Genomic DNA, 24656 nt, shown 5'->3' on the forward strand with positions numbered 1-24656 from the left:
ATGGTCTGAAGCTGAGCCAGGGAAGGTTTAGGTTGGATGTTAGGAAGCACTCATAGAAAGGGTAATTAGGCACCGAAATGAACTGCCCAGGGAGATGGTGGAGTCACCATCCCTGGAGGTCTTTAAGGAAAGATTAGATGTGGCACTTGGTGTATTAGTAAGAAAAGAATGAGTCTGCCTGGTGAACTTTCAGGCTAGGCAGTGCACTTAGGATCACAGTCTCAAGTTGCGCTGGGGGAGGTATAGGCTGGGTATTAGGAGGAAGGTCTTCACAGAGAGAGTGATTTGCCTTTGGAATGGGCTGCCCAGGGAGGTGGTGGAGTCTCTGTCTCTGGAGGTGTTAAAAAAAAAAACAAAGCCTGGAAGAGACACTTAGTGCCATGGTCTAGTTGATTGGCTAGTGCAGAGTGATAGATTGGACTGGATGATCTTGGAGATCTCTTCCAACCTGGTTGATTCTATGATTTAGCTGATGTCATGGTGTTAGGTTGTGCACTGGACTCGATGATCTCATAGGTCTTTTTCAGCCTCTGTAATTAGTCTTTTATCTAAAAATTGACAATTTAAATATTAGGGTTTGCATTGTTATTTATATAGACATTGAATTTTAGAGAATTAAAGGTCCCAGTTCTTCTCAGTGTAAACTCTAATTAGTTTTCCTTGCCATCTGAAACTTGGAGCATCAAGACGGTGAAATCATATGTAAGCAATAGCCATGGCAACATTATCTGTAATTAAAAAGGAGGTTCTTATCTAGGGGTTGGAGAGGAAGGGATGAGTCACAATGATAATATGCTGGTTTCAAGGAGTTGTGGGATCTGCCTGCTCCAACAACTCTGAGGCATTTTCAAGTACATTAAATTCTGTGGCTGCTGCTCTGGCAGTGGGATGCACTTTGCTGTAGAGTGTTTATGTTCACTTAATATTTTGGCACCTTTCCCTGAGGAGTGCAAGTAGGAACAGGAATGTTGATTATGAGCCATTTATATCTCAGTCAAAGCTTCCAGAAGTTTCCTGGGATAAAGAAAAAGGCTTTTGGGTGTTGGGTTTTTTTTTGTTGTTGTTGTTTTGTTTTGTGGGGTTCTGAGTTTTTATTTTTAGTCTTTTTGTTTAACAGCTTTTTTTTCTTTTTGTGACTGATTATTCAGGATCTCCCAAGACTGTTTTGGAGAGGGAAGATGCCCTACTCAAAGAAAGGCTTCCAAGACAATGTTTCAGGAAATTTTTAGTAATGTGGGGTTCACTAAATTTTGTTTCCTTTGCTTTCTATTGAGCTTATGTCATGTTGGGTTTGATTTTTTTTAATTATAAGAAGATTAAGACATGGGTCAAAAGTAGCCTCTTGAAAGCTCTTCTATCTTCTTTTCTGTCATGCTGCTTGTATGACTGTACATGAGCACACCTGCATTTTTCTTTTGATCATGCATGTGACTATTTACTACCTACTTTAATGTAATGTCAGTAACAGTCCACCCATGTACAACATGCCATAAGCCTGAGGGAGTTTGGGCTGTTCAGTCTGGAGCTCCTATTACAAGAGGGATGTGGACATGCTGCAGCGTGTCCAGAGAAGGGCCACGAGGATGATCAGAGGGCTGGAGCAGCTCTGCTATGAGGACAGACTGAAAGAGTTGGGGCTGTTCAGTCTGCAGAAGAGGAGGCTGCAAGGTGACCTTCTTGTGGCCTTACAGTACCTGAAGGGAGGCTTCAAAAATGTGGGGGAGGGACTTTTCAGGATATCAGGGAGTAACAGGACTAGGGGGAGTGGAGCGAAGCTGGAGATGGGTAGGTTCAGACTAGATGTGAGGAGGAAGCTCTTCACCATGAGAGTGATGAGAGCCTGGAATGGGTTGCCCAGGGAGGTGGTTGAGGCCCCATGCCTGGAGGTGTTTAAGGCCAAGCTGGATGGGGCTCTGGCCAGCCTGCTCTAGGGTAGGGTGTACCTGCCCATGGCAGGGGGGTTGGAACTAGGTGATCCTTGTGGTCTCTTCCAACCCTGACTAATTCTATGATTCCAGGTTCTTGAAGGCAAATATATTGTGCTATTCTTAGGCTTGCAATGGTTAGTAAAATAATACCATGATATGAATCCTAATTAAAATTAGAACAATAAATGCTTCAGTATTCTGTAGTCTGCAGATATGCATTGACTAAGCAATGCAAAATGCTTGTATATATTAAAATGCTGCCTTTCCATATGGCTGAATTGTTGATATGTTTCTAAAAACCATTCTCACTTGGCTTTTGAGATTGTCATTATATTTTTTTCCCCCTGTGTTTTTTGTTTTCAATATATATATATTTTAAGGATTAGAGGAAAGGGTATTTATCAGTCTTCTAAATTTACTCAGGACTGTAGGTTACCCAGAATATTTTTCTTCTATTCCATTAAGATGTACAAGCTGTTTAAAAATAAAGAAATAGGCTTAGTCATTTGGAAAAGAGACTGGTGGTGCAAGTTTTCATATCTTAATATGGCCTCAGCTGCAAAGAGACAAAAGATGAGATAGAGAGTGACAGATTTAATTCATTAGTCACAGTATACTTTATACATTTAAGCCCATCTGGCCACTTGTGTGGAACTTCACTTGGCTGTCTCCATAAAATCTGCAGCAACCCATCTTAACCTTGCACAAATAGGCGTGAAATCTATAAACTCAGCAGACACAAAGGGTGTATTAGTCATAAAAGAACGAGTCTGCCTGGTGAACTTTCAGGCTAGGCAGTGCACTTAGGATCACAAAAGACAAAGGCACCTGAAATATGGAATAAAATTTCCAATGAGGTAGCAGTCAAAGGCAGTGGTGATTCCTTGGCAAAATGGGTATGTGACCTTTATGTTGCAAAAAACTGAAATCTGGACTTCTTCACTGGAAACCATTGTTATTCATTTAACCATTTCCCGTGCAAAAGAAGTATCCTTTTCCAGAGGAGCTGTCGTTGTTGCCATTATTTGTTGTCTTCTATTTCTGTTGCAGTTCCTTATATTTTATTTAGGCTTGGAGTACTGTAAGATGCAGTTAAAAAACCTAAATGATTCACTGCTTAGTTTGTAAGGAGAAGGTATTGGGTTTTAAGGAAATGGCTTTTCATTTCTTATATGGTTTATATTAACAGAATTAGTGACAGCACCTTTATGATGGTTTTGGAGTTATCCTCCCCCACGCACTTAAAAATCAGCCAGACTAGACTCAGCTGGCTGGATATTAAGGAATAAAGCTATATTTACAGCTTAGCACAATATACAAGCAGGTAACCACAAATATATACAGTTATATACAAGTTAAAAGTAATACAGAAACACAGTACCCCTCCTAGAAACAATCAGAGTCCCCAGGAGGGCTCCGACCCCAAACCCCCTTCCCCTTCACTCTTTCTGTCCCTTCAGAAATAACCAGATCAACCCACATATACCTCAGGTGATAAACCTGGAGATCTGAGGTGAGATGTCAAAAAAAAAAAGACAACAAGGAGGTTGAGGAAAAAAGGGTTAGGTTGGATTAGAGTTAAGGCAAACACAGCCACAGAGAGCAGACTGCCAGAGAAAAGGAACAGAACAGCACTGAGAGCTGAGAGGTGTGTGAGAAGTGAGTGCCTCATCTATATTTTGACTAGTTGCGTTTCTCAGCAGAAGAGTGAGTGTTGTAGGGTACTGTTGTTTTCTTTCTTTCTTCTCACAGCTAAGGATTTAATTTCTCTCAGTAAAATATTCCGGTTAGCCTCAAACCAGCACAGCTTTTCTCCTTCAAACACTCATCTCTCATTCTGAATCTAATGTTACTGTTATGAAGGGATAACTAATTAAAGTGAGGTGATATTTTCCTTGAGCTCTGTGGTAAAGGGTTGGACTTGATGATCTGTGAGGTCTCTTCCAACCCTGATGATACTATGATACTATGATATGATAAATCAGTATTGTTTATTAATTTTGATACTCAGAACTCTCACCACCCCCAACCGCTAATTTTAATAATAATCAGTTTTTTCCCACTGTCATGGAAACTTTACACAGATTATTGTTGCGGAGGCAGGAATTAATATGTGGCCGAGTCGGGAATTAATCAAAAATAGTTATTTTTATTTCCCCAAAAACCCGCCCCCAAAACTATATATATACACAAAGATTAATTTAGTTTAATAAGCAGATTCAGTCGCATGAGAATTAAACTACAGGGATACTATCAATAATCTGACTATTTTGGAAGTCAGAAGTTGGAAAAGGCTTTAGCTATTAATTAATAGCGGTTTCTTATTAAATTAAGCTAAGCCAAATAACTCACTCAGGCTGACTCCTGCGGTATGTCTTTCTCTACCTTTCAGCGGCTGCCGGTGGATCGTTAAAGGTCGTTAAGGGTCGTTAGGCACACAAAGGTGTCAATAGGAAAGCAATCCCTTTGAAGGTCTCTCTGCAGTCAAGGCGAGGAGAGTGTGTGAGCTCAGGCAGACACGTACGTCCAGGCACAGGCAAAATCCAAAGCGGGAACCCCTAAAGGTGGGACGACCCCAATATTTATAACCTTCGCTAGACAAAGGGCAGAGTTACCACACCTTAGGCGCGAAAGCGCACGGCCAGTCCCAGCCTGGCTCCAGCGCGGGAACTCATGGGGCAGTCCCCGCCCCCTTCACGGCTGCAGGGCAGGTGAGGGGGGAGGGAAACCAGGCGGCTTTCCCTCTTCTTCCCCCGAAGTCCGGGCAGGAGAGGAATTTAGGGGTACAGGACTCCAGGACAATTATATACCTAGATCTGGAAATATCTTGCAAAAATATGTAAGCCTTGATTGAATTGGAAGAGTAGGTTCTTGTAGCCAAATACCGCTTGCAGTCAAATACCACTTGCCCACTAGATGGACTCAAGGAACTTCTTTCTGCTTATGGCAGAAGGCAATGGTAAATTACAAGAGGCTTTAAGTATTTACTCACAAAATTATTATCTCCTGACTCGTGGGACTATTACAGCTTCAAACAGTACCCAAATGCTTTCAGGGAATTCTGTTACTTGTCAGCTGCTGAGGCTTCTTATTCTTTCCAGGTTTCATGGAGACAATCTCTGACCTTATCTCCTGGCTCCTCTGCATGATCTGTGTATCTCCAGGACTTCCCATCTTGGCAAGAGACTTTCAGGTGTAGGCAGGATGTCTTGCAATGTGCAGTCACAGCACGATGTCTCGCTGGCTATGCAGGCCAATTGCGTGGAGGCATTTAGAGCCTGTCCCTGGTAAACTCGAGGCAGGCAGTTTCCAGGCAGCTCAGGATGCACTGAGGCAGTAAGCAATGGTAGCAGCAAACACAAATACAACAGCAGAGCACATACTGTGTTTACCTGCTCATCTCTTTATATCAATTGGCCCAAGACTAATGGGCCTTTGTACACAGAATAGCCAATCAGAATGACAGCCAAGCTTGACTATATTAAATGAAACCATAGGCTTGCTTTACCCAAATTTGGGAAAAGCATAGGCCTTGCACAAGGTGTGCCCAAGCCAAGCATGTGTACCTTGTTTACCACAGGAGCAAAACAAGTCTGGACAAGCCAGAGTCCTTAGACTCAGTGGCTCTAGGTCCTTTGTCCTCTTTCAAGCGGTTGCTTCTCCCCAAAACAAAAGGAGGGAGAGCTGAAAAAGATGTCTGGGCAAGCCAGTAGATGGATAAGCCCATTTTCAGCCTATTAGGCCTACCATGACAGTTACTACCCGTACTGAAAAGCATTGAATTGTTAGATTTACACAAGAGTAAAAGTGAGTGCGTCAAAGACTAAGGTGTGGAATGCATAAAGCAGTATTTGCTCTAAGTAAAAGTTTCAAGTTCTTGCCCTCACCTTGTGCAGTAATGAAACTTCCAGTAGGCACTCACTGTATGTTGCAGTGGGCGATTTCTATACCTCCGCCTATTTGGCGGAGGTGAGAAATTAATTTGAGGTGACATAAATGTTTTGCCCGTGGACCCTTGGACATTGGAATCTTCCCAGCTTGAGGGGAAATGATAAATCTTCCCAGTCTCTGGGGTAATAGGGTTTTCTCCAACCTTTGTTCTCCTGGTGAGGGATGATCTCTGCCTCAATGCTGCTGTCTTCTTCTGGATACTGTGTCCATGGATTATCAGCTGGCAGGAGTCCAGGAACAGGAGAAGAATGTTCGTGCTGGCTCTGGCACAGTTCTCTTCACAGTATCACAGTATCAACAAGGTTGGAAGAGACGTCACAGATCATCAAGTCCAACCCTTTACCACAGAGCTCAAGGCTAGACCATGGCACCAAGTGCCATGTCCAACCTTGCCTTGATTCCTTGGTTAGATTCCTGGTTAGACCTCACCTTGAGTGTTCAGTTCTGGGCCCCCCAGTTTAGGAGGGACATTGAGATGCTTGAAAAGGGCGACGAGGCTGGTGAGAGGCCTTGAGCACAGCCCTACGAGGAGAGTCTGAGGGAGCTGGGATTGTTTAGCCTGGAGAAGAGGAGGCTCAGGGGTGACCTTATTGCTGTCTACAACTACCTGAAGGGTGGTTGGGGCCAGGGGGAGATTGCTCTCTTCTCTCAGGTGGCCAGCACCAGAACAATAGGACACAGCCTCAAGCTACGCCAGGGGAAATTAGGCTTGAGGTGAGGAGAAAGTTCTTCACTGAGAGAGTCATTGGACACTGGAATGGGCTGCCCGGGGAGGTGGTGGAGTCCCCGTCCCTGGGGTTGTTCAAGGCAAGGTTGGACATGGCACTTGGTGCCGTGGTCTAGCCTTGAGAATTGTGGTAAAGGGTTGGACTTGATGATCTGTGAGGTCTCTTCCAACCCTGATGATACTGTGAATACTGTGTGATACTGTGAAATATTCAGTCCTTTTTAACTGAGGTTACAGCAAGAGATTGCAAAGAGTACTTTAGGCTGTGTAAAACAAGGTTTAAGTCATCTGTTAGGAACTGCTAAATTAAAGTGTATCCATCAATATTAATCTCATGTGAATGTACTTTGAATGTGTAATTTTTCTGTGATTTTTGAGTTATGAGTGGATGTTTGGATAGCTGATTTCTACCTATTGGTAGAGCTCAACGAACAGACTACGCATTTCATATTTGAGCTGTCTTTTGCTTGCTCCCTTGTATGGAAAAGAAGTTGTGTCTATCTAGAGTCATAAAAAGCTTGTGAGGGGCCTGGAACACAAACCCTATGAGGACAGGCTGAGGGAGCTGGGGCTGTTTAGCCTGGAAAAGAGTAGGCTCAGGGGGGACCTTATTGCTGTCTACCTGAAGGGAGGTTGTAGCCAGGTGGGGGTCGGTCTCTTCTCCTAGGCAACCAGCAACAGAACAAGGGGACACAGTCTCAAGTTGTGCCAGGGGAAGTATAGGTTGGATGTTAGGAGGAAGTTGTTGCCAGAGAGAGTGACTGGCATTGGAATGGGCTGCCCAGGGAGGTGGTGGAGTCACCATCCCTGGAGGTGTTGAAGAAAAGCCCCTGGATGAGGCATTTAGTGCCATGGTCTGAACTGGCTAGGGCTGGGTGCTAGGTTGGCCTGGATGATGTTGGAGGTCTCTTCCAACCTGCTTGATTCTATGATTCTGTGATTCTTTTCACGCTGTCTTTTACAGTTGCTCATTCAAATCAATTGACTGCTTGGGGTATCTTGTCTTTTTTTTTTCAGATTCTCATGGAAATCCTGTGTCTTCAGAAGATCAAGTCAGTTTAGCCCAGCAGATTTCTGATGTAGTGAAGCAGCCTGCCTTTATCGCTGGAATTGGTGCAGCCTGTTGGATTATCCTTATGGTCTTCAGCATCTGGTTGTATCGGCACAGGAAGAAGCGCAATGGACTCACTAGCACTTACGCTGGTATCAGAAAAGGTGCCCTATCAGATATTTCAGTCTGCTGGCTGCTGAATGCCTGTTTACTGGATGTTTACTCTATCATCAGTCTCTTGTTTCTCTAAAAAGAAGAATTATCAGATTATTCCAGTGCTTTCAGCTAAGGCAGAAAGCAGTGATATTTACATAACGTGTTAAACTTACTGAAGTATCTAGACTAGCCTTTCATAAAGACACTCCTACAAATGAGAACTGGAAAGATGGATTAAAGGCTGGGAACTTCCAATATGTCCTTGCTACCTGACACTGTACCAGCTGAAAATGAATCAAGTGGTTAATAGTTCATTGTCCTTCCTGTTCAGTCCTTTGCTTGCTGCTAAGAGTACTAACAGTGGTGTACATTACAGTGGCGCTTTCGGTGTGTGTACTCTGCGTTTCTCTGAGTAGCAGGGATACATGGTGAAGTGGCTGTTTGCAGAAGTCAGTCATAATTTCCAAGCCTATTTTGTAAATGCTTTTGTGAGATCCTTCATTGGGTCTGAATTCTGGGGCTATCACATCTTGCATCTGCCTTTGATTAGAATGGCAACAGTGGGACTAACTTAAGACGCTCTTTGTTTTCATGTTATTGATACCTTTTATATCAGGTTGTCAGTGGGCAAGCAGTGCTTTACAGTATGCCCTGTGACAAGCAAAGCCAGAAGCTCTACCTGGATGATCCTCTGGATTATGAACCTGATCTCTCCCGATTCAATAATCTTTTGATTAAGACCTGGATTTAAAGCTGAATTTAATCAGCTACAGTTCATTATGTTTCAAAGCAGTAATTCATAGACACTCATAGAGTAAGAACCATACATTCTGGAATTAGCCATAAAATGTGAAGTCCTGCTTTTGAAGGAATAAAGAGAATATTTGATATTTAACAATCAAAAGGTAGACATAGGCTTAAAAGGTGCACACCTTTTGGTGTATGAAATGTGTCATGAAATGATGTTCTTTAGTCACTTCAGGAACGAATGTACGATAGGCATATAGAACGCAAATTCTTTTAATCAGTAGCAGTGCAAATAGAACACAAATACTTTTAATCAGTAGCAGTGCATTGCTATATAAAAAAAAAAAAAGAAGTAGTGGTAAAATAGCAAATGAGTGAGTGGAAACATGAAAATGGTTCTGGAGCGTTGCAGAGTTTGCGTGTCCTCTGTGTTGTTAAAGCGTCACTGCTCACAATAGATTTCAGGAACAGAGGTTGTAGACAAGTTGTAACCACAGAAATCAGGGATGAATTTCACCTTTGATCTGCTGCTGCTGAGTTTTCTTAGATAGGACAAGCCTTGACATACTGCTGCATTGGCTTGCAATGTTTTTGTTTTACTAATAGCATGCTGCCATGATGCTTTTCTACACTTCTATCAAACTAACATTGCTGTGCTTTCAGCAGTACCTATGATTAAGCAGAAGGCATGCAATTTGCCCTTAAAAACGGTTCCTTTAACAACATCAGCTATCATTCTAAACAGCTGTGTTTTCAATATCCTCCAAAATATCCTTTGTATAATTTGGGGAGGATTTTATTGAAAATATACTCCCCTCCCCCCTCCCAAAAAAAAAAAAAGTAGACCTGCATCTCCATTATCAAGTATTCTTCAAGGGGGGAAAAAAAGCCATCTTTGGTGAAACAGAAATTGCATCAACTCATCACCACAAGCCCAAACTTTCTTCAGTCTTGCATTTATTTATTTTTTTTTATAGTTAGCTTCAGGCCTGACATCTGTTGAAATACTTCACTACTCCCACACATACAGATTGTACTAGCTCTCTTACACACCCAGAAGAGTTTATTAATAGAAGCTCTGAGAACTAAGTTGTTCTTCCGTGTGGCAGTAATAAAGATTTAATTTAGCTGAACCTCTGTTCATCTGTTCCTCAGTTGCTTAAGAAACTAAACTAGGTTTAGTCCTTAGCTCTCAGGAAAGTAATAAGACTGTGGTGTTAAGGGTGGGGTTTTTTGTTGGTTGTTGGGGTTTTTTTTCCCCATGTCCTTGTGATTGAAAATTAATTCAGAGGCACTTGATTCTCTCTTGAATAGCTCTGGTTTAAATGCACCTTGTATTTTAATGAAAGCTTGTTACTATGGTCCTATATTTTTGAATACAGCTAAATTAAACTTGACTGTATGAAAGGGCCTAACTCAAAGAGAATACAATGGAATCCCTAAGATAAAGAGCTGTGCTACAAATGAAGCCTGAAATGGTCACATTCTCAGAGGTTTTTCTTTTTTTCTTAGTGTCATATCCCTGGAGATAAATCAGCTTAGGAAGAGGGAGAAAAAACTACAACATATCCTAAGTTATAACAAGAAGACATTGTGAACTCCTTCCAAACATTGGAGTTATTGTAAAAATTAGATTAAGCAGCTGGTCTCTTAGCCAAGTTCTCTTTCCTTTCTGTGACAGGTTTGCTGATCAAATTCTATCTCCAGGCTACTTCTAGTGAATATTCTATTGTTTCTCTTAACATTTCTCTTTGCTGTCATGAGATCAAAAAGGGCAATCTTAGCTGCCTTCTGCCCATCCACGATAGAAAAACTATACTGTGTTGTCAACAGGAGGGGGAGTATGTGCTAATGGGAAGAGCAGATGATGCTCGTGCTCTGTATTTGGATTAGAGACTATTGATCCAAGAAGGATTTATAGTAGCTGTGAGAGTGAAGATTGTCAAGCAATGTCACTGTTCCATTGTTAACCTTTTCTTCTTAAAGTCAGGGGTTGAAAGGCAGAAAGGTGTTACCTTTAGGTATTACATACTCTTATTTTTTTTATCACTTAGGAGAGAAAGATAATTACTGTTTAACAATCTCATCTGTGAAAACAAAAATTAATTGCTGTAGTAGAATTTAGTGTCTTTATTACGATGAGAGTTGGTCCCATTCTTGATTTGGAGACGCTAAACCAGCAGTTCTCTTTGTTCCTTTATGAGATTATTGTTTCCTTACTGAATCCTTAAGTGTGCTTATTAGTTCAGTGTAATGAGCATTTACTTAGTGAACTGCAGATTAGCTTCGAAAGGACCTTGATAAGGCTTTGTGTAGGAACTCCTCATTCTGCAGTCTAAGATAATTAACAGCGCAGGGGGGTTGTTTGTGCTAGAGTTTTCAGGAGAAAAGTAAAATGCCAAAGTGAGGAGCATTGGAAAGGCTAAGCCACAGTCCATTCCTCTCAGGAGCACAACAGAATGTCAAGACTGATAATTATTTTTTTTTAGCTTCTGGTTTTTGTTTGTTTGCTTTGGGTTTTGTTTGTTTGCTTTCAGAATAGAGCCTGCAAAGACAAACTTCTTTCTGAAACTGCCGATTTAGCTTTGTTTCTGTATCAGTGGGACTGGACTACTGGGTTAGTTTAACATATTTGTTTTATGTTCAGCAGTCTGCTAGATTTATACTAATGTGGTATGTTTCCCTTTCTCTCTTCAGCTTAATAACCAGTTTGTATTTTGTTTTGATTTTTCAGTCCCGTCTTTTACCTTCACACCAACAGGTATATATTTGCACTTTTCCCCCCTTCTTTGTTACTTCAGCATGTGTTTGTGGTACTGTTTCCTCTTTTTTCTGACATAACCAGCCCAGCTGTTCTGAAGTTTAAAACAGCTTCTTTAGCAATAGGTATCATCCTTTTGTTCTCTAAGTAGCATATATTTCCTTAGTAGCTGGCACTATTTTTCTGTTTCTGAGTACTATTTTATAGCATAACATTTGATGCAAGCATGCTAATTTAACCTGTGGTCCTGTTAGTCTGTACAGCCTGGGCTCCCTTTTTGTGTATTACGATGGAGTGGTGTGGCCTTCTGTGTCTAAAGAGGCACAGAGTGCTGCTGATGGAGGAGGAATGACTGCAAAGCTCAGATGCTAACTGAAAGGGATTCAGATGGATCATAGGTGGGGAAACGTTTGCCCCTTTTCTTTCCGTTGAGTCTCCATTAATCCTGTGTCCTAGGTGGTTTTAGCTTTGGAAGAGGCATCAAATTGAAGACTTGTAGCAGTTAAATTTCTTTATTTGCAGCCTTTTGTGCACTTACTGGCACACAAAAATGTAAAATAATCATCCTAACCTATATAAATAGAGGTGCATTTCAAAGTCAGGATGAATTTAAAATCATCTTTATTTCTTTTCACTTGGAAATGTACAATATTATATAACCTGAGCCAGAGCCCACCAAAGTCTGTCAGAGCCTTTCCAATCTGTACAGCTGACCTGCAGTCAGTCCCACAGCATGGCACCTCAGCAAATTTTCCTCTGCAGTAGGTAAAATTCAACACATTTAGTACCCACCAGTATACTGCATTAATTACTTCTAGCTATGGCCTGAGAGAATGTGCTAGTGCCTGTAATCTAGTCTCACCAAAACATTCTAGCTAGCTTCAAACTAGCACAGAGAACAAGCAGGGTTTTTTTCTTCTTGCTTTGGTCTTAATCCCTTATTTTCACAAGATGTCTTTGAGACTTGCAGGGCATATATATCCAGGCAGAGTAACCCACCTAAACCCCTCCTCTGCACACTGATGCTTGCACAATGTAGTAGCCCAAAATCAGTACTGTACTAAACTGGCCTTTGGGGCAGCAGCTGAGTTACATCCTTCCAACTTGTGACTAGAGAGGAAGCAATCTAATATCTGTCTGCTATCATCCACACAGACCTAATCATAATGAGCTGGAGCCTTATCCATGTGTTTTTAATCACATTGAATAGTACTGTATTTTCAAAGTCATCTTATTGTATTCAGTGGAGTTGCTTACTATTAGACATGAGCCAGAGCGATTCTTAGTGTTTCTGAAGTCTTTTGAGATCCACAGTGGAACTATTACTATTTTGCTCTTACTTTAATTGGCCTAACAGAGGCTTTTATTGCAGTCACTGTTGTAGCACACTACTGAAATTCTGCAGAGGTTGTTAAGTTATCTGCTATGTGTTTTCTCAGTTGGATTGTTGACAGCAAAAGGAAAATATCACAGCTCTATAACATGTGCCAGAGTTGCAGAATAAATAGCGCTGAGGTTTTTAGATGAGAAATTTGAAAAAGAAAAAAACCCTAATAATTAAAAAAACCCAAGCACAATGTAAAACATTTAAGGGGGGTGGAATTGCTTTTTCAATCCAGGATCCCAGTCATTAGTTCCACTGACTTCAATGGAGACTAGACCCTCTTCTTTAGCATTACCTATCGTTAAAGACTTACCTGTAACGCTGCATCCTACGTTTTAATCCGGTTATTGTAATCACTGCCAGCATTTATCTCTCTCTTGCAGACTCCTAGTTTGGAGTTCTTCTAAAGAGCAGAATTTGGCTGCTCTCTTTCTACATATTCCTAGCTGGGAAATGTAGAATCCATCAGCATTTGCAGGGAGACAATCTCCTTAACCTTTTGCCAAACCAAATTCAAACTTGCAGAGTTCTTCTTGGATGTTTGCGATCTCAGAAACTAACTTTTCAACCATGATTCTTCCCATGAAGTATTTGCAGTCCGTGCCACAATTAAATGCATGTGGACATACACTTTATTAATATGTAATGCTTCTGGAATGCTAGGAAAACTGTTTCTACTCTTTCTACTAGACATTTTTAACCAAGATCTATACATTTTTTTGGTTGTTGATGTTGTTTAGATTAAAAAGTATCAGTAATAAATCCAGTTGTAAAATACCATAGAATGTGAATCTCCTGTGGACTTTTAGAGTGTGTCTATTTCCATGAGTGTAGTGCAATTGCATGCAGAAAGATAGTGTGTTTTTGCAGAAGGCTTGACTGTAATAAGTCATCATTTACATTGGAAAGAAGATTCCAATGTAAATGATCATTTAAAAATGATTAAAATGATTAAAAATCATTTACATTGGAAAGAAGATTCCAGGATGCCTCTTTAATCTTACCAAAACAGTAAGGTAATATCTAGCCATTCATGAAATAAAGACATGACATAAATTCTTCCACAGAGTAACTCCACTGAAGCCATCAGAGCTGCGTTAAGCTTAAACCTAATGTATCTCTTCCTGCTTTCTTAAGGGATACATACATATGTGTGTGTTGTTCAGAGCAGAAATGAAAGACAAAAGTTGGTTGGAGCTAAGGCTAGCAGTTATCTAGCAACACAAATATTGTGTGTACGCATACATTCAAAGGAGTAGCATGCAGAATGCGACGCAGGGTTCACGTGTAAACAATGTGTGCTTATTGTCTTAGCTAAAACTGAACAAAGGCAAATGGCATGTTGCTATTTAAGGAGTCTTTTCTGATTTTTAAATTATCCCTTTATTTCTCTATTTCTAATTTTTCCAGTAACATATCAGAGAGGAGGAGAAGCCGTAAGCAGTGGAGGCAGGTAATTATGGTTTGTTTTTAAAGCTATAAATCATGCGCGGCTACGTTTTAAGGAGCGCGATTATCCTTCTAGGTGATGCAGAATAATCACTTGAAGATAGGCGTTTTGATTTGTTATATTAATTTATACATTTTTTACATATATATGTATATATTATCTTCAGGAGAAGAATAGATGGCTTAATTTTTTTTGTAGGCTGACTTCCAAAGATCAAGTCGTAACGTTTGAGCTTTGTTAATCCGTAAATGTTGCGTCTCGAAAATTGGGCAGCAGAGGGAGCACTTTAACTTCAAAATGACTGGTTTAGCAGCTGATTAAGGGAGTAAAAGTAATTAAGTCGTGGCATTTATGAAGATTAAGAAATATAGCTGGTTCACAGAGAAGAAAACGCTTATTGAAAGGAATTCTTGAAGGTATAAACAGCTTATAGGATGCCTTTTAAGACAAAAATCTTGCTATGAATGCGAAACTGTTAGAGCATCACTTAACAAGCGACAAGGTACAGGAGGAGAGGGAATCAGGTGTGTTTTGAATTCAAGCCCCTCTCTTTGAGAACATAGCCCGTTCCAGATAAAGAATTTTATTCAAACACCTGGGTTTAAATTGTTACTTAGTGGAAAACAGTGGAACAAAGCAGTAAAATATACATTTTTTTTCATGTAAAGGTGGAGTTTTTTTCAGGAGGCAAAGTGACATTTTTAAAACAAAAAGGCAAGCCAGCAGTTTTGGTTTAGCACATCTTTTTGTTGTGCTTTCTTTTCCTACATCACATTCAACCATGCCTATTTATAAGCATCTTAGTTAAAGATTTGGCATGATACTGAAATAAACTACGAAATCCCAGAGAGCAGCTGGGTGATAAATTTCTATGTCGAATCCTGCTTCACAAGTGGCACCTTGTATGAAAAATCAGGAGTGGTAAAGATTAAGTATAAAATGAAACATTCCTTGTCTACTTGAATGCTATGCAGAGGTGAGGCTACTCTCTTGCTGCTGAACCTGGCATCTTAAAAGCGACTGCAAATACCTCTGTCCAGCACTGTATGCTGCTGTGTTGTTGATGCCATAAAATCAAGGAGCAAAACCTCTAGAACAGTTACCATGTGATTTTTGAATGGATAAATCAGTGAATCACTGAGTTGTTGCCTTCACCCCTGGGTAGTGAGAAAATAAGACAGAACAGAGACGAACCCTCTCTTTTCCTGACAAGGTTGTTCAAAAAGATACACAGTGAACATCCTTTGTGTTCTTTGTGTCGCTGTGCTTTCTCACTCTTCCCATAGCACAAGCTAGACAAAGCACACTCACGTAGACTCAGAGGACATAAATGAACCCAGTAGTGTCTACATCACCTACAGTTATTCCAGTACTGCTGGAGAAGCAGCACCGTTTTTTACTGTCCTAGTTTTAAGGATCAGTGCCACAATCCAGCAGTGTAATTGATTCAAGGTGCTGGCATCTGTGCTTCTTTTGTTCATTTACATATGTAGCATTGGTGAGATGTATAACATTGTACCATGTTTTGTAGAATGCAAGATGTCATTCTTCAGTGCAAAAAAAAAGCTACCTTATTTTGACATACCTTCCTCCAAATTCCAAATCAGAAGTTTTCACATCCTTACATTGTATTTACAGCGTTTTGGAGAGGTTTAGCATTTTTCCTAAGTGCACTTATATGGGTGTATTAAGGCATTAGTCAGAGTTCCAAATGCCTCAGTGATAGATTTCAACATAATCTCCACTGCCATGGCAATGAAGAAACAACCAGATCTTCATTTCTGTAGTCATGATTCAAGTAAAGGTAGTTGTGGTGAATTTACTCTTGCCAGGAGCCAGGCACTCACACAGCTACTTCCTCAGCCTATCCCAACCCCAGACACAGCACAGTAATTCTAGGATTCCAGGTATTTGCTGCAAAGGTTAAAGATTATTGGAAAATATGATCTCTAGTCTTCACCAGGCTATGGAGCTGTAGTGCAAACATCTCTTTCTTACACTTCCACCTAAATTGCTCCAATTAAAGTTTTCCTGTACTTAAATCCTTCATACCACATTTCTTATGTGATAGCAGATGTGGATGCTATTTCAAATCTCTATCCAAAAATCCAGTACATGGGTCTTGAAAGTGCTGAAACATTCTGGAAAGCTTGGTGTCCTCCAGATGCCTCGAGTTTCACTGTAAGCACAGAATGGTAGGGAAAATGCAGAGTACTTCAAATCAGAGAGCCTGCATGCAGGGCTACGTAGCTGCACTGTTACATGTGCAAGCACCTGTTCAGTGTATTGGCTCGTTTGTTGGCCTAACAGTAAGCTTCATTACCTCCTATATTAAATTGGCAGATGACATACACAGCACAGAAATATGCACACATACATGTATAGGTCTTTTAAATGTCATTCCAAGACTGGCACTGGCAGCCTATATTCCCCACAACTAACTGCATGCAGTTTGTATTCTCTACTTGGAATTTAAGAGGATTAGCATATTTTTCTTGCTGAAGAGCATCATGTCTAGTAGTATGGAGACTAATATCTGCACTATTTCGAATGGAAAACTGCCTGTTAAAGCCTGCAATGAAAGAGGCTGTGCTCCTTTTTCTCATATATGTGCCAGTGGCTAAAATGACCTTTTTTTAAAACACCTTAGCTATCAAGGGCAATTTTAAGCTTTTAGGAGATGCTCCTTATGTGGGACTTTATAACATGCCACTGCACAGTCACTGAAGTTTCTATGGAATATTCACTGGAGCATCTTTTGCATGTAGTAGAAAAATCCAGCAACTTGGAACCCGAGGAATGCTATTTCTTTCTGCTGATGGCAGGAATACACTTTGTTTCATTTCAGAATGCTGTCTGTGTACAGCATTAGTATCTGAATAGTTTTAAAGTTGTTATTTCCAGTTCCTTTCAACTTGCTTAGGAGCTGCTACTGTTCCACCTACCTAAAGATTAAGCGAGTGGCTTACTCTTTTACAAAGATGTAGCACACGCTCAGTATGCTTAGTGAGATCCAAATTCTCCCAAGAGACAGAAGTTTCTGTAATCTGCTGCTCTCTTTGATCCACTGCTGTAGTACTATCTAATGGTGAGAAAAGCCTGACTTCATGAATCACCAAGAATTTGGAAGCATTCACATTCAGACTCAGCTCTGGTTTCCACGTGCCCGTCTTGTTTCCATGTGTGATTTTGTTGGTGGCGGTGGTTTACTTGCTAATTTCCCCATTTTTACCTTGCTTTCTTTAAGAGAATGAGAAGGGTCATATAAATAAAAATGCAGCCATAAAAAGAAATATAAACCAGCCCCAAAACAAAAGGACAGGTAGAGGTTACACACCGATGTGTCGTTCAGCAAACTGAATTGATTCTGCCCGTGGCTGATCACTTCAAAGTATCTTATCAAGGAGCAGGAGCTGCCCAGGGAGGTGGTGGAGTCACCATCCCTGGAGGTGTTCAAGAAAAGACTGGATGAGGCACTTAGTGCCATGGTCTGGTTGACTGGATAGGGCTGGGTTCTAGGTTGGAGTGGATGATCTTGGAGGTCTCTTCCAACCTGGTTGATTCTATGATTCTGTGATTCTATGATTCTACATAGGAGACTAGAAACCATTAAATAATTGAGCCAGCCTGTTCTTTTTCCAGTGGCCAAGCCTTAAAATAGGTGATAGTATTTTTGTAGTATCTAACCTTATGAGAAGAATAGATGTGAAAATACTTTTGTTTAATTTTTGAAATGACCAAGCTTTATTTCTTAAAGGCCAGGGCTCCTAAACATCAGTGAACCAGCCACTCAGCCATGGCTAGCAGATACTTGGCCTAACACAGGGAACAATCACAATGACTGCTCCATCAACTGCTGCACCTCTGGCAATGGAAACAGTGACAGCAACCTTACCACATACAGTCGACCAGGTTAGTTGTGTTTCTACCTTGTTAAAGAATCTTCTTTTCAGAGCCTACATGTCTGATACCTGAGAGAGCATACAGTTTGTTTGTTTTCTTATTTAGACTTAATAGAGTCTCTCCTCTATGTCATAATTATGCTTTTGGTCCCTTTTTAGAACGCTTGTTTTTTCCCAGTTTCCCTTGGATAGTTGTAGCAAGCTGTAGGCTAAAGGAGCTCCTGCAAGGATCAATGTTACCAAAAGCTGCACCAAACTGCTATGTTTCAGCTTCTGAAAGAGAGTGGATAAGGTAAATTTGTGGTTGTTTCATATATCCTTGTTGCTTGGATGGAGAAGGATAAGTACCAAAGTGACAGTACAGAGATTTTCCATCTGGTTTGAGTGTGAAGAGAAGCAAGAAGTAAAATACAGTTAGAATCCTTCCAAGCCAGTCAGCCTACTTTGCAACATTCAAAACCTCCCTTGGGCTGCTATTCTGTACAAAATTGGATAGCTGCTTTTCTATTTAGCACGTGTGGATCAGAAAGTTAATTTCAAACTCTAAAAGCAACTGGGAAATGTTAGGTTAAGTGGTAGTTCCCAGGAGCTTGGGCAAGACTCACCCTGTGAGTTCCTTGGGAATACAGCTGGGGCAATATATCTGGAAGCTCTGCTTGTTGCGCGTTTTGTTTCGAATGGACAACCATTAACCTGGTTTGTGTTACTGATGAGGAATGAAAATTAGTCTTTTCTGTAGTACTAGCATTGCTAGGTGGCTTTTTTGCCAGTAGCATTTCCCAGCATTTCAGAGAGAAGCTGTGATTACCTGTAGTGAGGTTGCATAAGTGCAAAACAGCATTGCCTCCTGTAATTAATGTGAAACTAGACATAATGTGATGGTAGTAATTCATCTCCTGCAATATGCTGTCTGACAGTAACCAGTGCCAGGTGCTTCAGAGGAAGGTGAAAGATTTTAACGTTGTAGACTTGTATCTTACTCTGCCTGAGGATATCACATCCACAAATACCTATGTAAGAAGATTTCTAATGCAGAGATACTTAACTGTGGCAAGTACAGACATACCAAGTTCAAATAACTGAAACAACAAATGCAGACAAGGGAGAGAATGCACATTTCTGGAGGTTATAAGCTATTATAACATCTTGCCATGAGCTGCAATGGATTCTTGCTCAATTTAGCTTTTACATTAATCTTGGTCGTGTTGCAAAGTGATTCCTTCCTTTGAAGTAGAGCTTATGAGCTTGAGGGTCAGACAAGATGCTCACAATTGTATCTTCTATCCTGGAAAATCTGGCAAATACTCCTAACTGTATCAGTTAGGGCTTGTTTTATGCTGTGAAGCAGCAGAGTTGGATATTCCCCTCTAAAGCTGTGAATGTGCTAAATAACTGTGCATTTAATTTATTTATTTTTTTAAGTATAGAGCTCTCTTCCAAGTCTGCAAAATGGGAATGTGTTGTTCTAGAAGTATAAAATAAATCTTCTGTTACGTGGTTAAACCAGTTTGGGTTAAGTATTTTGTGTAAGGAATTCTAATGTGCCTACTACATATACTCTATTGATTATATCACCCTCCACACTAATTCAATATAGCTGAAAACAGAAGAAGGCAAGGAACATGTTGTAAGTGACTCTGCAAATATATTATAACAAAGCAGGAGGAATTAGGAATGAAGAATTTGTTGGATATGTAATTGCCTGATAGAATAGACTTAGGGGGGAGGTAAGACTAGCATGCTTTAAGTAGGCAAGAGAAAAAGCAGAAATGAAAGCACTTAAATGTAGAAATGAAGAAGTTGAAGCCTGTGAATCAATAAATAACAGCTCACATGAGAAAGAAAAGTGAAAATCTTCAAAAAACACAAGCTGAGGGGCATGAAACATGCAATTATAAGCGGTATGGGGTATGTTCTGATGCTGTTCCTTAATCACCAAAATGAAGATCAGTGTTTTTCTGCCTCAAGTAATATTTTAATTCTCTATTCCAGGATCTATTTATTTTTTTTAAAGAAAAAGATGTATGTATTAGGAATTCTCTATTTGAGATTGAACATGCTCTATATTTAATAGCTACAGAAAACAATGATCAAATCCTGAATTCTGTACTTACATTTGGCACCCTCTCCAATAAATTAACTGTGGGCACAGGTAATGGATTTTGGGTTTTGAATCAGGCTCTCTAGCATAAATACCACATCTGTTAAAAAAGGGAAAACTATATCCCTGGTGATTGTTATGTAATTATTGATGCATTAATCAGCTGGAAAATGAGAATTTTTGCTTAATGATCATTGAATGCTGGTTTCACTTAGCCTTCCTACTGTTGACCCACAGGCTGTGTTACTCCATTCAGGAGATGGAGAGGAAAAAAAATGTGTGGAGCTGCTGTCATGCAGAGCCAAGAGAATGCAAAAGGCAGCCACGCTGGTTCACGCAGTAGTGGCCAGAGCATTAATACATGTCTCATTTACTCTGTGCAATGACTGGTGATCTCATGATGCAATAACTATTAGAAGGATGAACTCATGCTGTCTATATAACATATTTAGCATGCAGGACTATGGTATTACTGAATTTGCAATATCCAGAGCAACTACAAATTAGCACAAGTTCCATATTGCTTTCCTGTCTTTTTGTTTCAAGCCAAACTGCAAGACTGTACGAGGAAACAACGATCAAATAAAGACTTGCTACTAGGTGCTGAGTTACCTTTTGCATTGTACTCCTTCTCTTGAATTCTGTTCTATGTAATAATTTCCAGTCTGTTTTATATACTCTTAGGAGAACAAGTCCATTGTTGTATCAGCTACAGCAAGATTGGGCAAACTTGTACCATGATGGTTTGGAGCACTTAGTGCCATGGTCTAGTTGACTGGATATAGGGCTGGGGGGTAGGTTGGACTGGATGATCTTGGAGGTGTCTTCCAACCTGGTTGATTCTATGATTCTGTAACAATCCACTGTATGTTCCTTATGGCAAGGCTAAATGCTGTCGAGATGACCTAAGATGCCTGTCATGTTTAGTTGTTCCCAGCATGAGGTTCTAGTTGGTTTTTCCTTTCCACGCTAACTATTTTATTCGCAGTCATTGATTTGATACCTATATCGTAGTGAATTTAGTATCTAAAAATGTGGATGTATGTGTGGCCACTGCAGAAAAAAGCCCAGCAAGGTAAGTCATTGCAGGTACAATTCAGAGAGTCTGAATTTGCAGCGTATCGAAGCAGCGAGCACTGCTTTTGAAGCAGTCGCTAATGAGGTGAATTATGTTCTGTATGTTCTTGAGTTAATGAGAGTATCATGGATGCAAGCCATGCACTTAGACATTTTTAAAGGGAATTTCATTGGTGGATGCAAGCCATATAGTTGTGCACTTAGACATTTTTAAAGGGAATTTCATTGGAAGTAGAGTGTAAGCGAACAGAATGACCTTTTCTTTTTTCTTTCCTCTGTGGTTAGCCGATTGTATAGCAAATTACAACAATCAGCTGGACAACAAGCAGACAAACCTGATGTTGCCTGAGTCAACTGTATATGGTGACGTGGACCTCAGCAACAAAATCAATGAGATGAAAACCTTCAATAGTCCAAATCTAAAGGATGGAAGATTTGTCAGCCAGCCTGGGCAGCCCACTCCTTATGCCACTACTCAACTCATCCAGTCAAATATCAGCAATAATGTTAACAATGGCAACGGGGAAACGAATGAGAAACACTGGAAACCCTCTGGTCAGCAAAAGCAAGAGGTTGCACCCATACAGTACAACATTATGGAGCAAAACAAATTAAACAAAGGTGAAGAGCTTTTAGCTTGTTTCTCCTCTTTAGGCATCAGAGGAGTTTTGACCTTCTAGTGCTGGGAGTCTAAAGCTTTCAGGTTCGGCAGTTACAAACTTCTGTAGTGCTTTTTAGGCTTCTCCCTCTTTGGATTTAGGAATCTGCAGTTAACAGTGTCAGAAAGTTAATTAGCACCATAATAACCTTCAGCTACTGAATTTATTATTAAAAAAATAGCAAGCTGTATCTTTAGAAAAGACTTGACTAAAATGCATTTGCTATGGATTCGAGGTTGATTTAGATGTAATAGTAGGTAAGAGATCAGTTAGGACAGAGGCCAGATATTTTATTCATCAGCCAGATGTATGGTAGTCACATTATACTCTACCTTAAATTCTAAATAGGTCAACCCACTCTTCCCAGTCGTGGATGGAGACTAATTAAATCTACATGTTCGTGTAAACGAATGAAATTTTGCATATCAGACTCTGGAAAATTGCATTGTGTTGTACACTGGGGACACAAGTGGAGTGATCCAAATCAATTTAAACTTGTTCCTAGCAAGCCTTCGATTCGTGTATTGAGAGGCAGTGCTACCACACACAATTTTGGAAACTAAATTCCTTTGTTACCTTGATGGAAGTCTGTGGATCCAGAAGCTAAAAATAAATTGATTTCAGTGTTAACGGGAAAGATCAGAATGTACCTTTGTGGCCTCGAGGGCGTGTTTCTTTAATGTAATATGTGGGAGTTGGAAAAAAATAGGTATGTGATTTCTTGCTAGGCCTCCAGGCTACCATGCAACCTCTTTTAATAACCTGATTTGCAAAACAGTATCCCTAGGAACTGGACCCATTCTGACTTGGATTGTTGTAACTCAAGTGATCGCATAGTCATAAGTTACCCAGCAGAAAGATAAGTTCCATTACAGGAATGCTGATTTCTCTTCTGGACCCATCTACTCACAGAGGAGTTCAAAGGGCAATGTAAAATGTGACACCTTCCCTTGACATAAACATGTCAAAAGAAAAATCAGGTTTTGTGGCTCCTTACTAGAGGGTGAAAGCTGTAAGGTTCTGTAATTATGTTTTCTTTCATGAACTCTGTATTACATATCTGGTTTGGAATTAAAACGTGTTTGGTTTTTCTATCCTGGAAGATATTGCATCTTTCAAACTGTGTATATTACAGCTGCATGTTTTCTAGCATATTGTAGTGTGGAAAGGCCCCCTTAAAGCATTGTCTGCTGACAGTTATATATACATATTTCAGAGTGTTGATTTGCTGTTTATCCTCTGTGTAAACATATGTGGTATGTAGGGCTTCAGCATGGTTTCTGGAATGCAACTAGGCTGAGAAACTATTACAGAATACACTCTCGTGTGGAATTTATCATTTTGCTCTTTTTCCCATGCTTACATTATCCCAAACATTTCTGCAGCAGATGGGGACTGAATTCTTAGTTTTGTTTATTTTGTTTTGGTTTGTTGTGGGTTTGTTTTTTTTTTTCCTTTTGATTTGCTATTTTATGAGTCAGTTTTCTGATCTTGGTTTTCTCATTTCCTAAGTCAAAGCCATCTTGGTGATGATTATACCTGCAGCTGTTGTGATGGGATATAACTGTTTTGATGAGTTACATGCTGTGCTTCGTTGTCACTTTATGTCCAGTGGTTCAGCTTATGACACAGTTTTGCTTGCTATATGAAGAATAACTCAGGTCCTTTCTGTTCTCTGTAAATTGTAATCCCTTTTTGGCATGAGAGTACTGTTTTGTCAGATGATTATTATTATTATTACTTCTGATCAAGTTTTACAGATCTGGTTGCCAAATCCAGATTTAAAAGTAAGATGTGTGTATCGAATGCTTTGGGACTGGAGAAGGAAGTTACAGAAACAGCCATTAGCAGAAAAAGGCCCTGCCTTGTAGCTGCAACCTACATGACCCAGTGTAAATAGAAATCTTGGAGCCAGCAGGCATTGAACAAAGACCTCTTCTGTTGTAAACCAAATTTAGTGGAGCTGCATTGTTGCTGCAGCAGATCATTCAGCTCTTGTAATGCAGGGCTGACTGCTATGTGGGATTGTCACCTTTGAAAACACAAAAAGTAGCTACCGCAGTCCGTTTGCTGTCCTGCATGTGTAAATTAAGCAAAGACCATGGAAAATCAATCAAGGTGACAATCAATTCATATGCAAAATACTCCTACAGGATATATATATATATATATATATATGTCCATTGAAACATAATCATTGCAGAGGCAGCCTCTGCCTGGAACTTAACTGTGCTTCATTTTTACTGCAGAGCTAGTAAGTTCCCATGATATTCCTTAAACTTGAAATGAGATGCAGGATAAAAATAAGACATGATTATAGGATTATTTTCCTTTCAAAAAGTGAGTTTATTTCTTCTCTGCTACTTTCAGGAGGTCTTACTTTGTGTCATAAAGCAGGTATATAAAAGTGTATGTGTTTCTGTAGGGTAGCATTAACTATACTATTAAACTTGCAGATTACCGGGTAAATGACAACATGGCTCAGACTATACCATACAACCAGTCCTATGACCAGAATACAGGTGGATCCTACAACAGCTCGGACAGAGGGAGTAGTACATCTGGTGAGTATCTACAGTGTTTTCTAAACCTTTTTGTTGTTGTTGTTGCTTGGGTGCTCTAGCCATGGTTAGCACTAGTTATGGGGAGCAACCCGCCGACAGTAATACAGCACTAAAAGATGCTTGTGCTTCCAATGTATCCTCATGATCATCTGGTGCCATCTAAATGTCAATTAAGTAATTGATTGTCCCCAATGTGAT

At 40.1% G+C, this 24656-nt stretch overlaps 1 protein-coding gene across 1 annotated transcript in view; it reads left to right on the forward strand.

The window, feature by feature from the left end:
* Window positions 1-24656, forward strand: part of ROBO1 (roundabout guidance receptor 1) — an 861053-nt gene that overhangs the window by 810146 nt on the left and 26251 nt on the right. The window contains exons 19-24 of the mRNA XM_064152293.1: window positions 7624-7821; window positions 11295-11321; window positions 14116-14158; window positions 17913-18067; window positions 21521-21856; window positions 24351-24458. Of these exons, the coding sequence (XP_064008363.1) occupies window positions 7624-7821; window positions 11295-11321; window positions 14116-14158; window positions 17913-18067; window positions 21521-21856; window positions 24351-24458 (867 nt within the window). The remainder of the gene's footprint in view (window positions 1-7623; window positions 7822-11294; window positions 11322-14115; window positions 14159-17912; window positions 18068-21520; window positions 21857-24350; window positions 24459-24656) is intronic.

This window comes from Pogoniulus pusillus, chromosome 12 (genome assembly GCF_015220805.1).
Source record: "Pogoniulus pusillus isolate bPogPus1 chromosome 12, bPogPus1.pri, whole genome shotgun sequence".
In the NCBI taxonomy this organism is placed as follows: Eukaryota; Metazoa; Chordata; class Aves; order Piciformes; family Lybiidae; genus Pogoniulus; species Pogoniulus pusillus.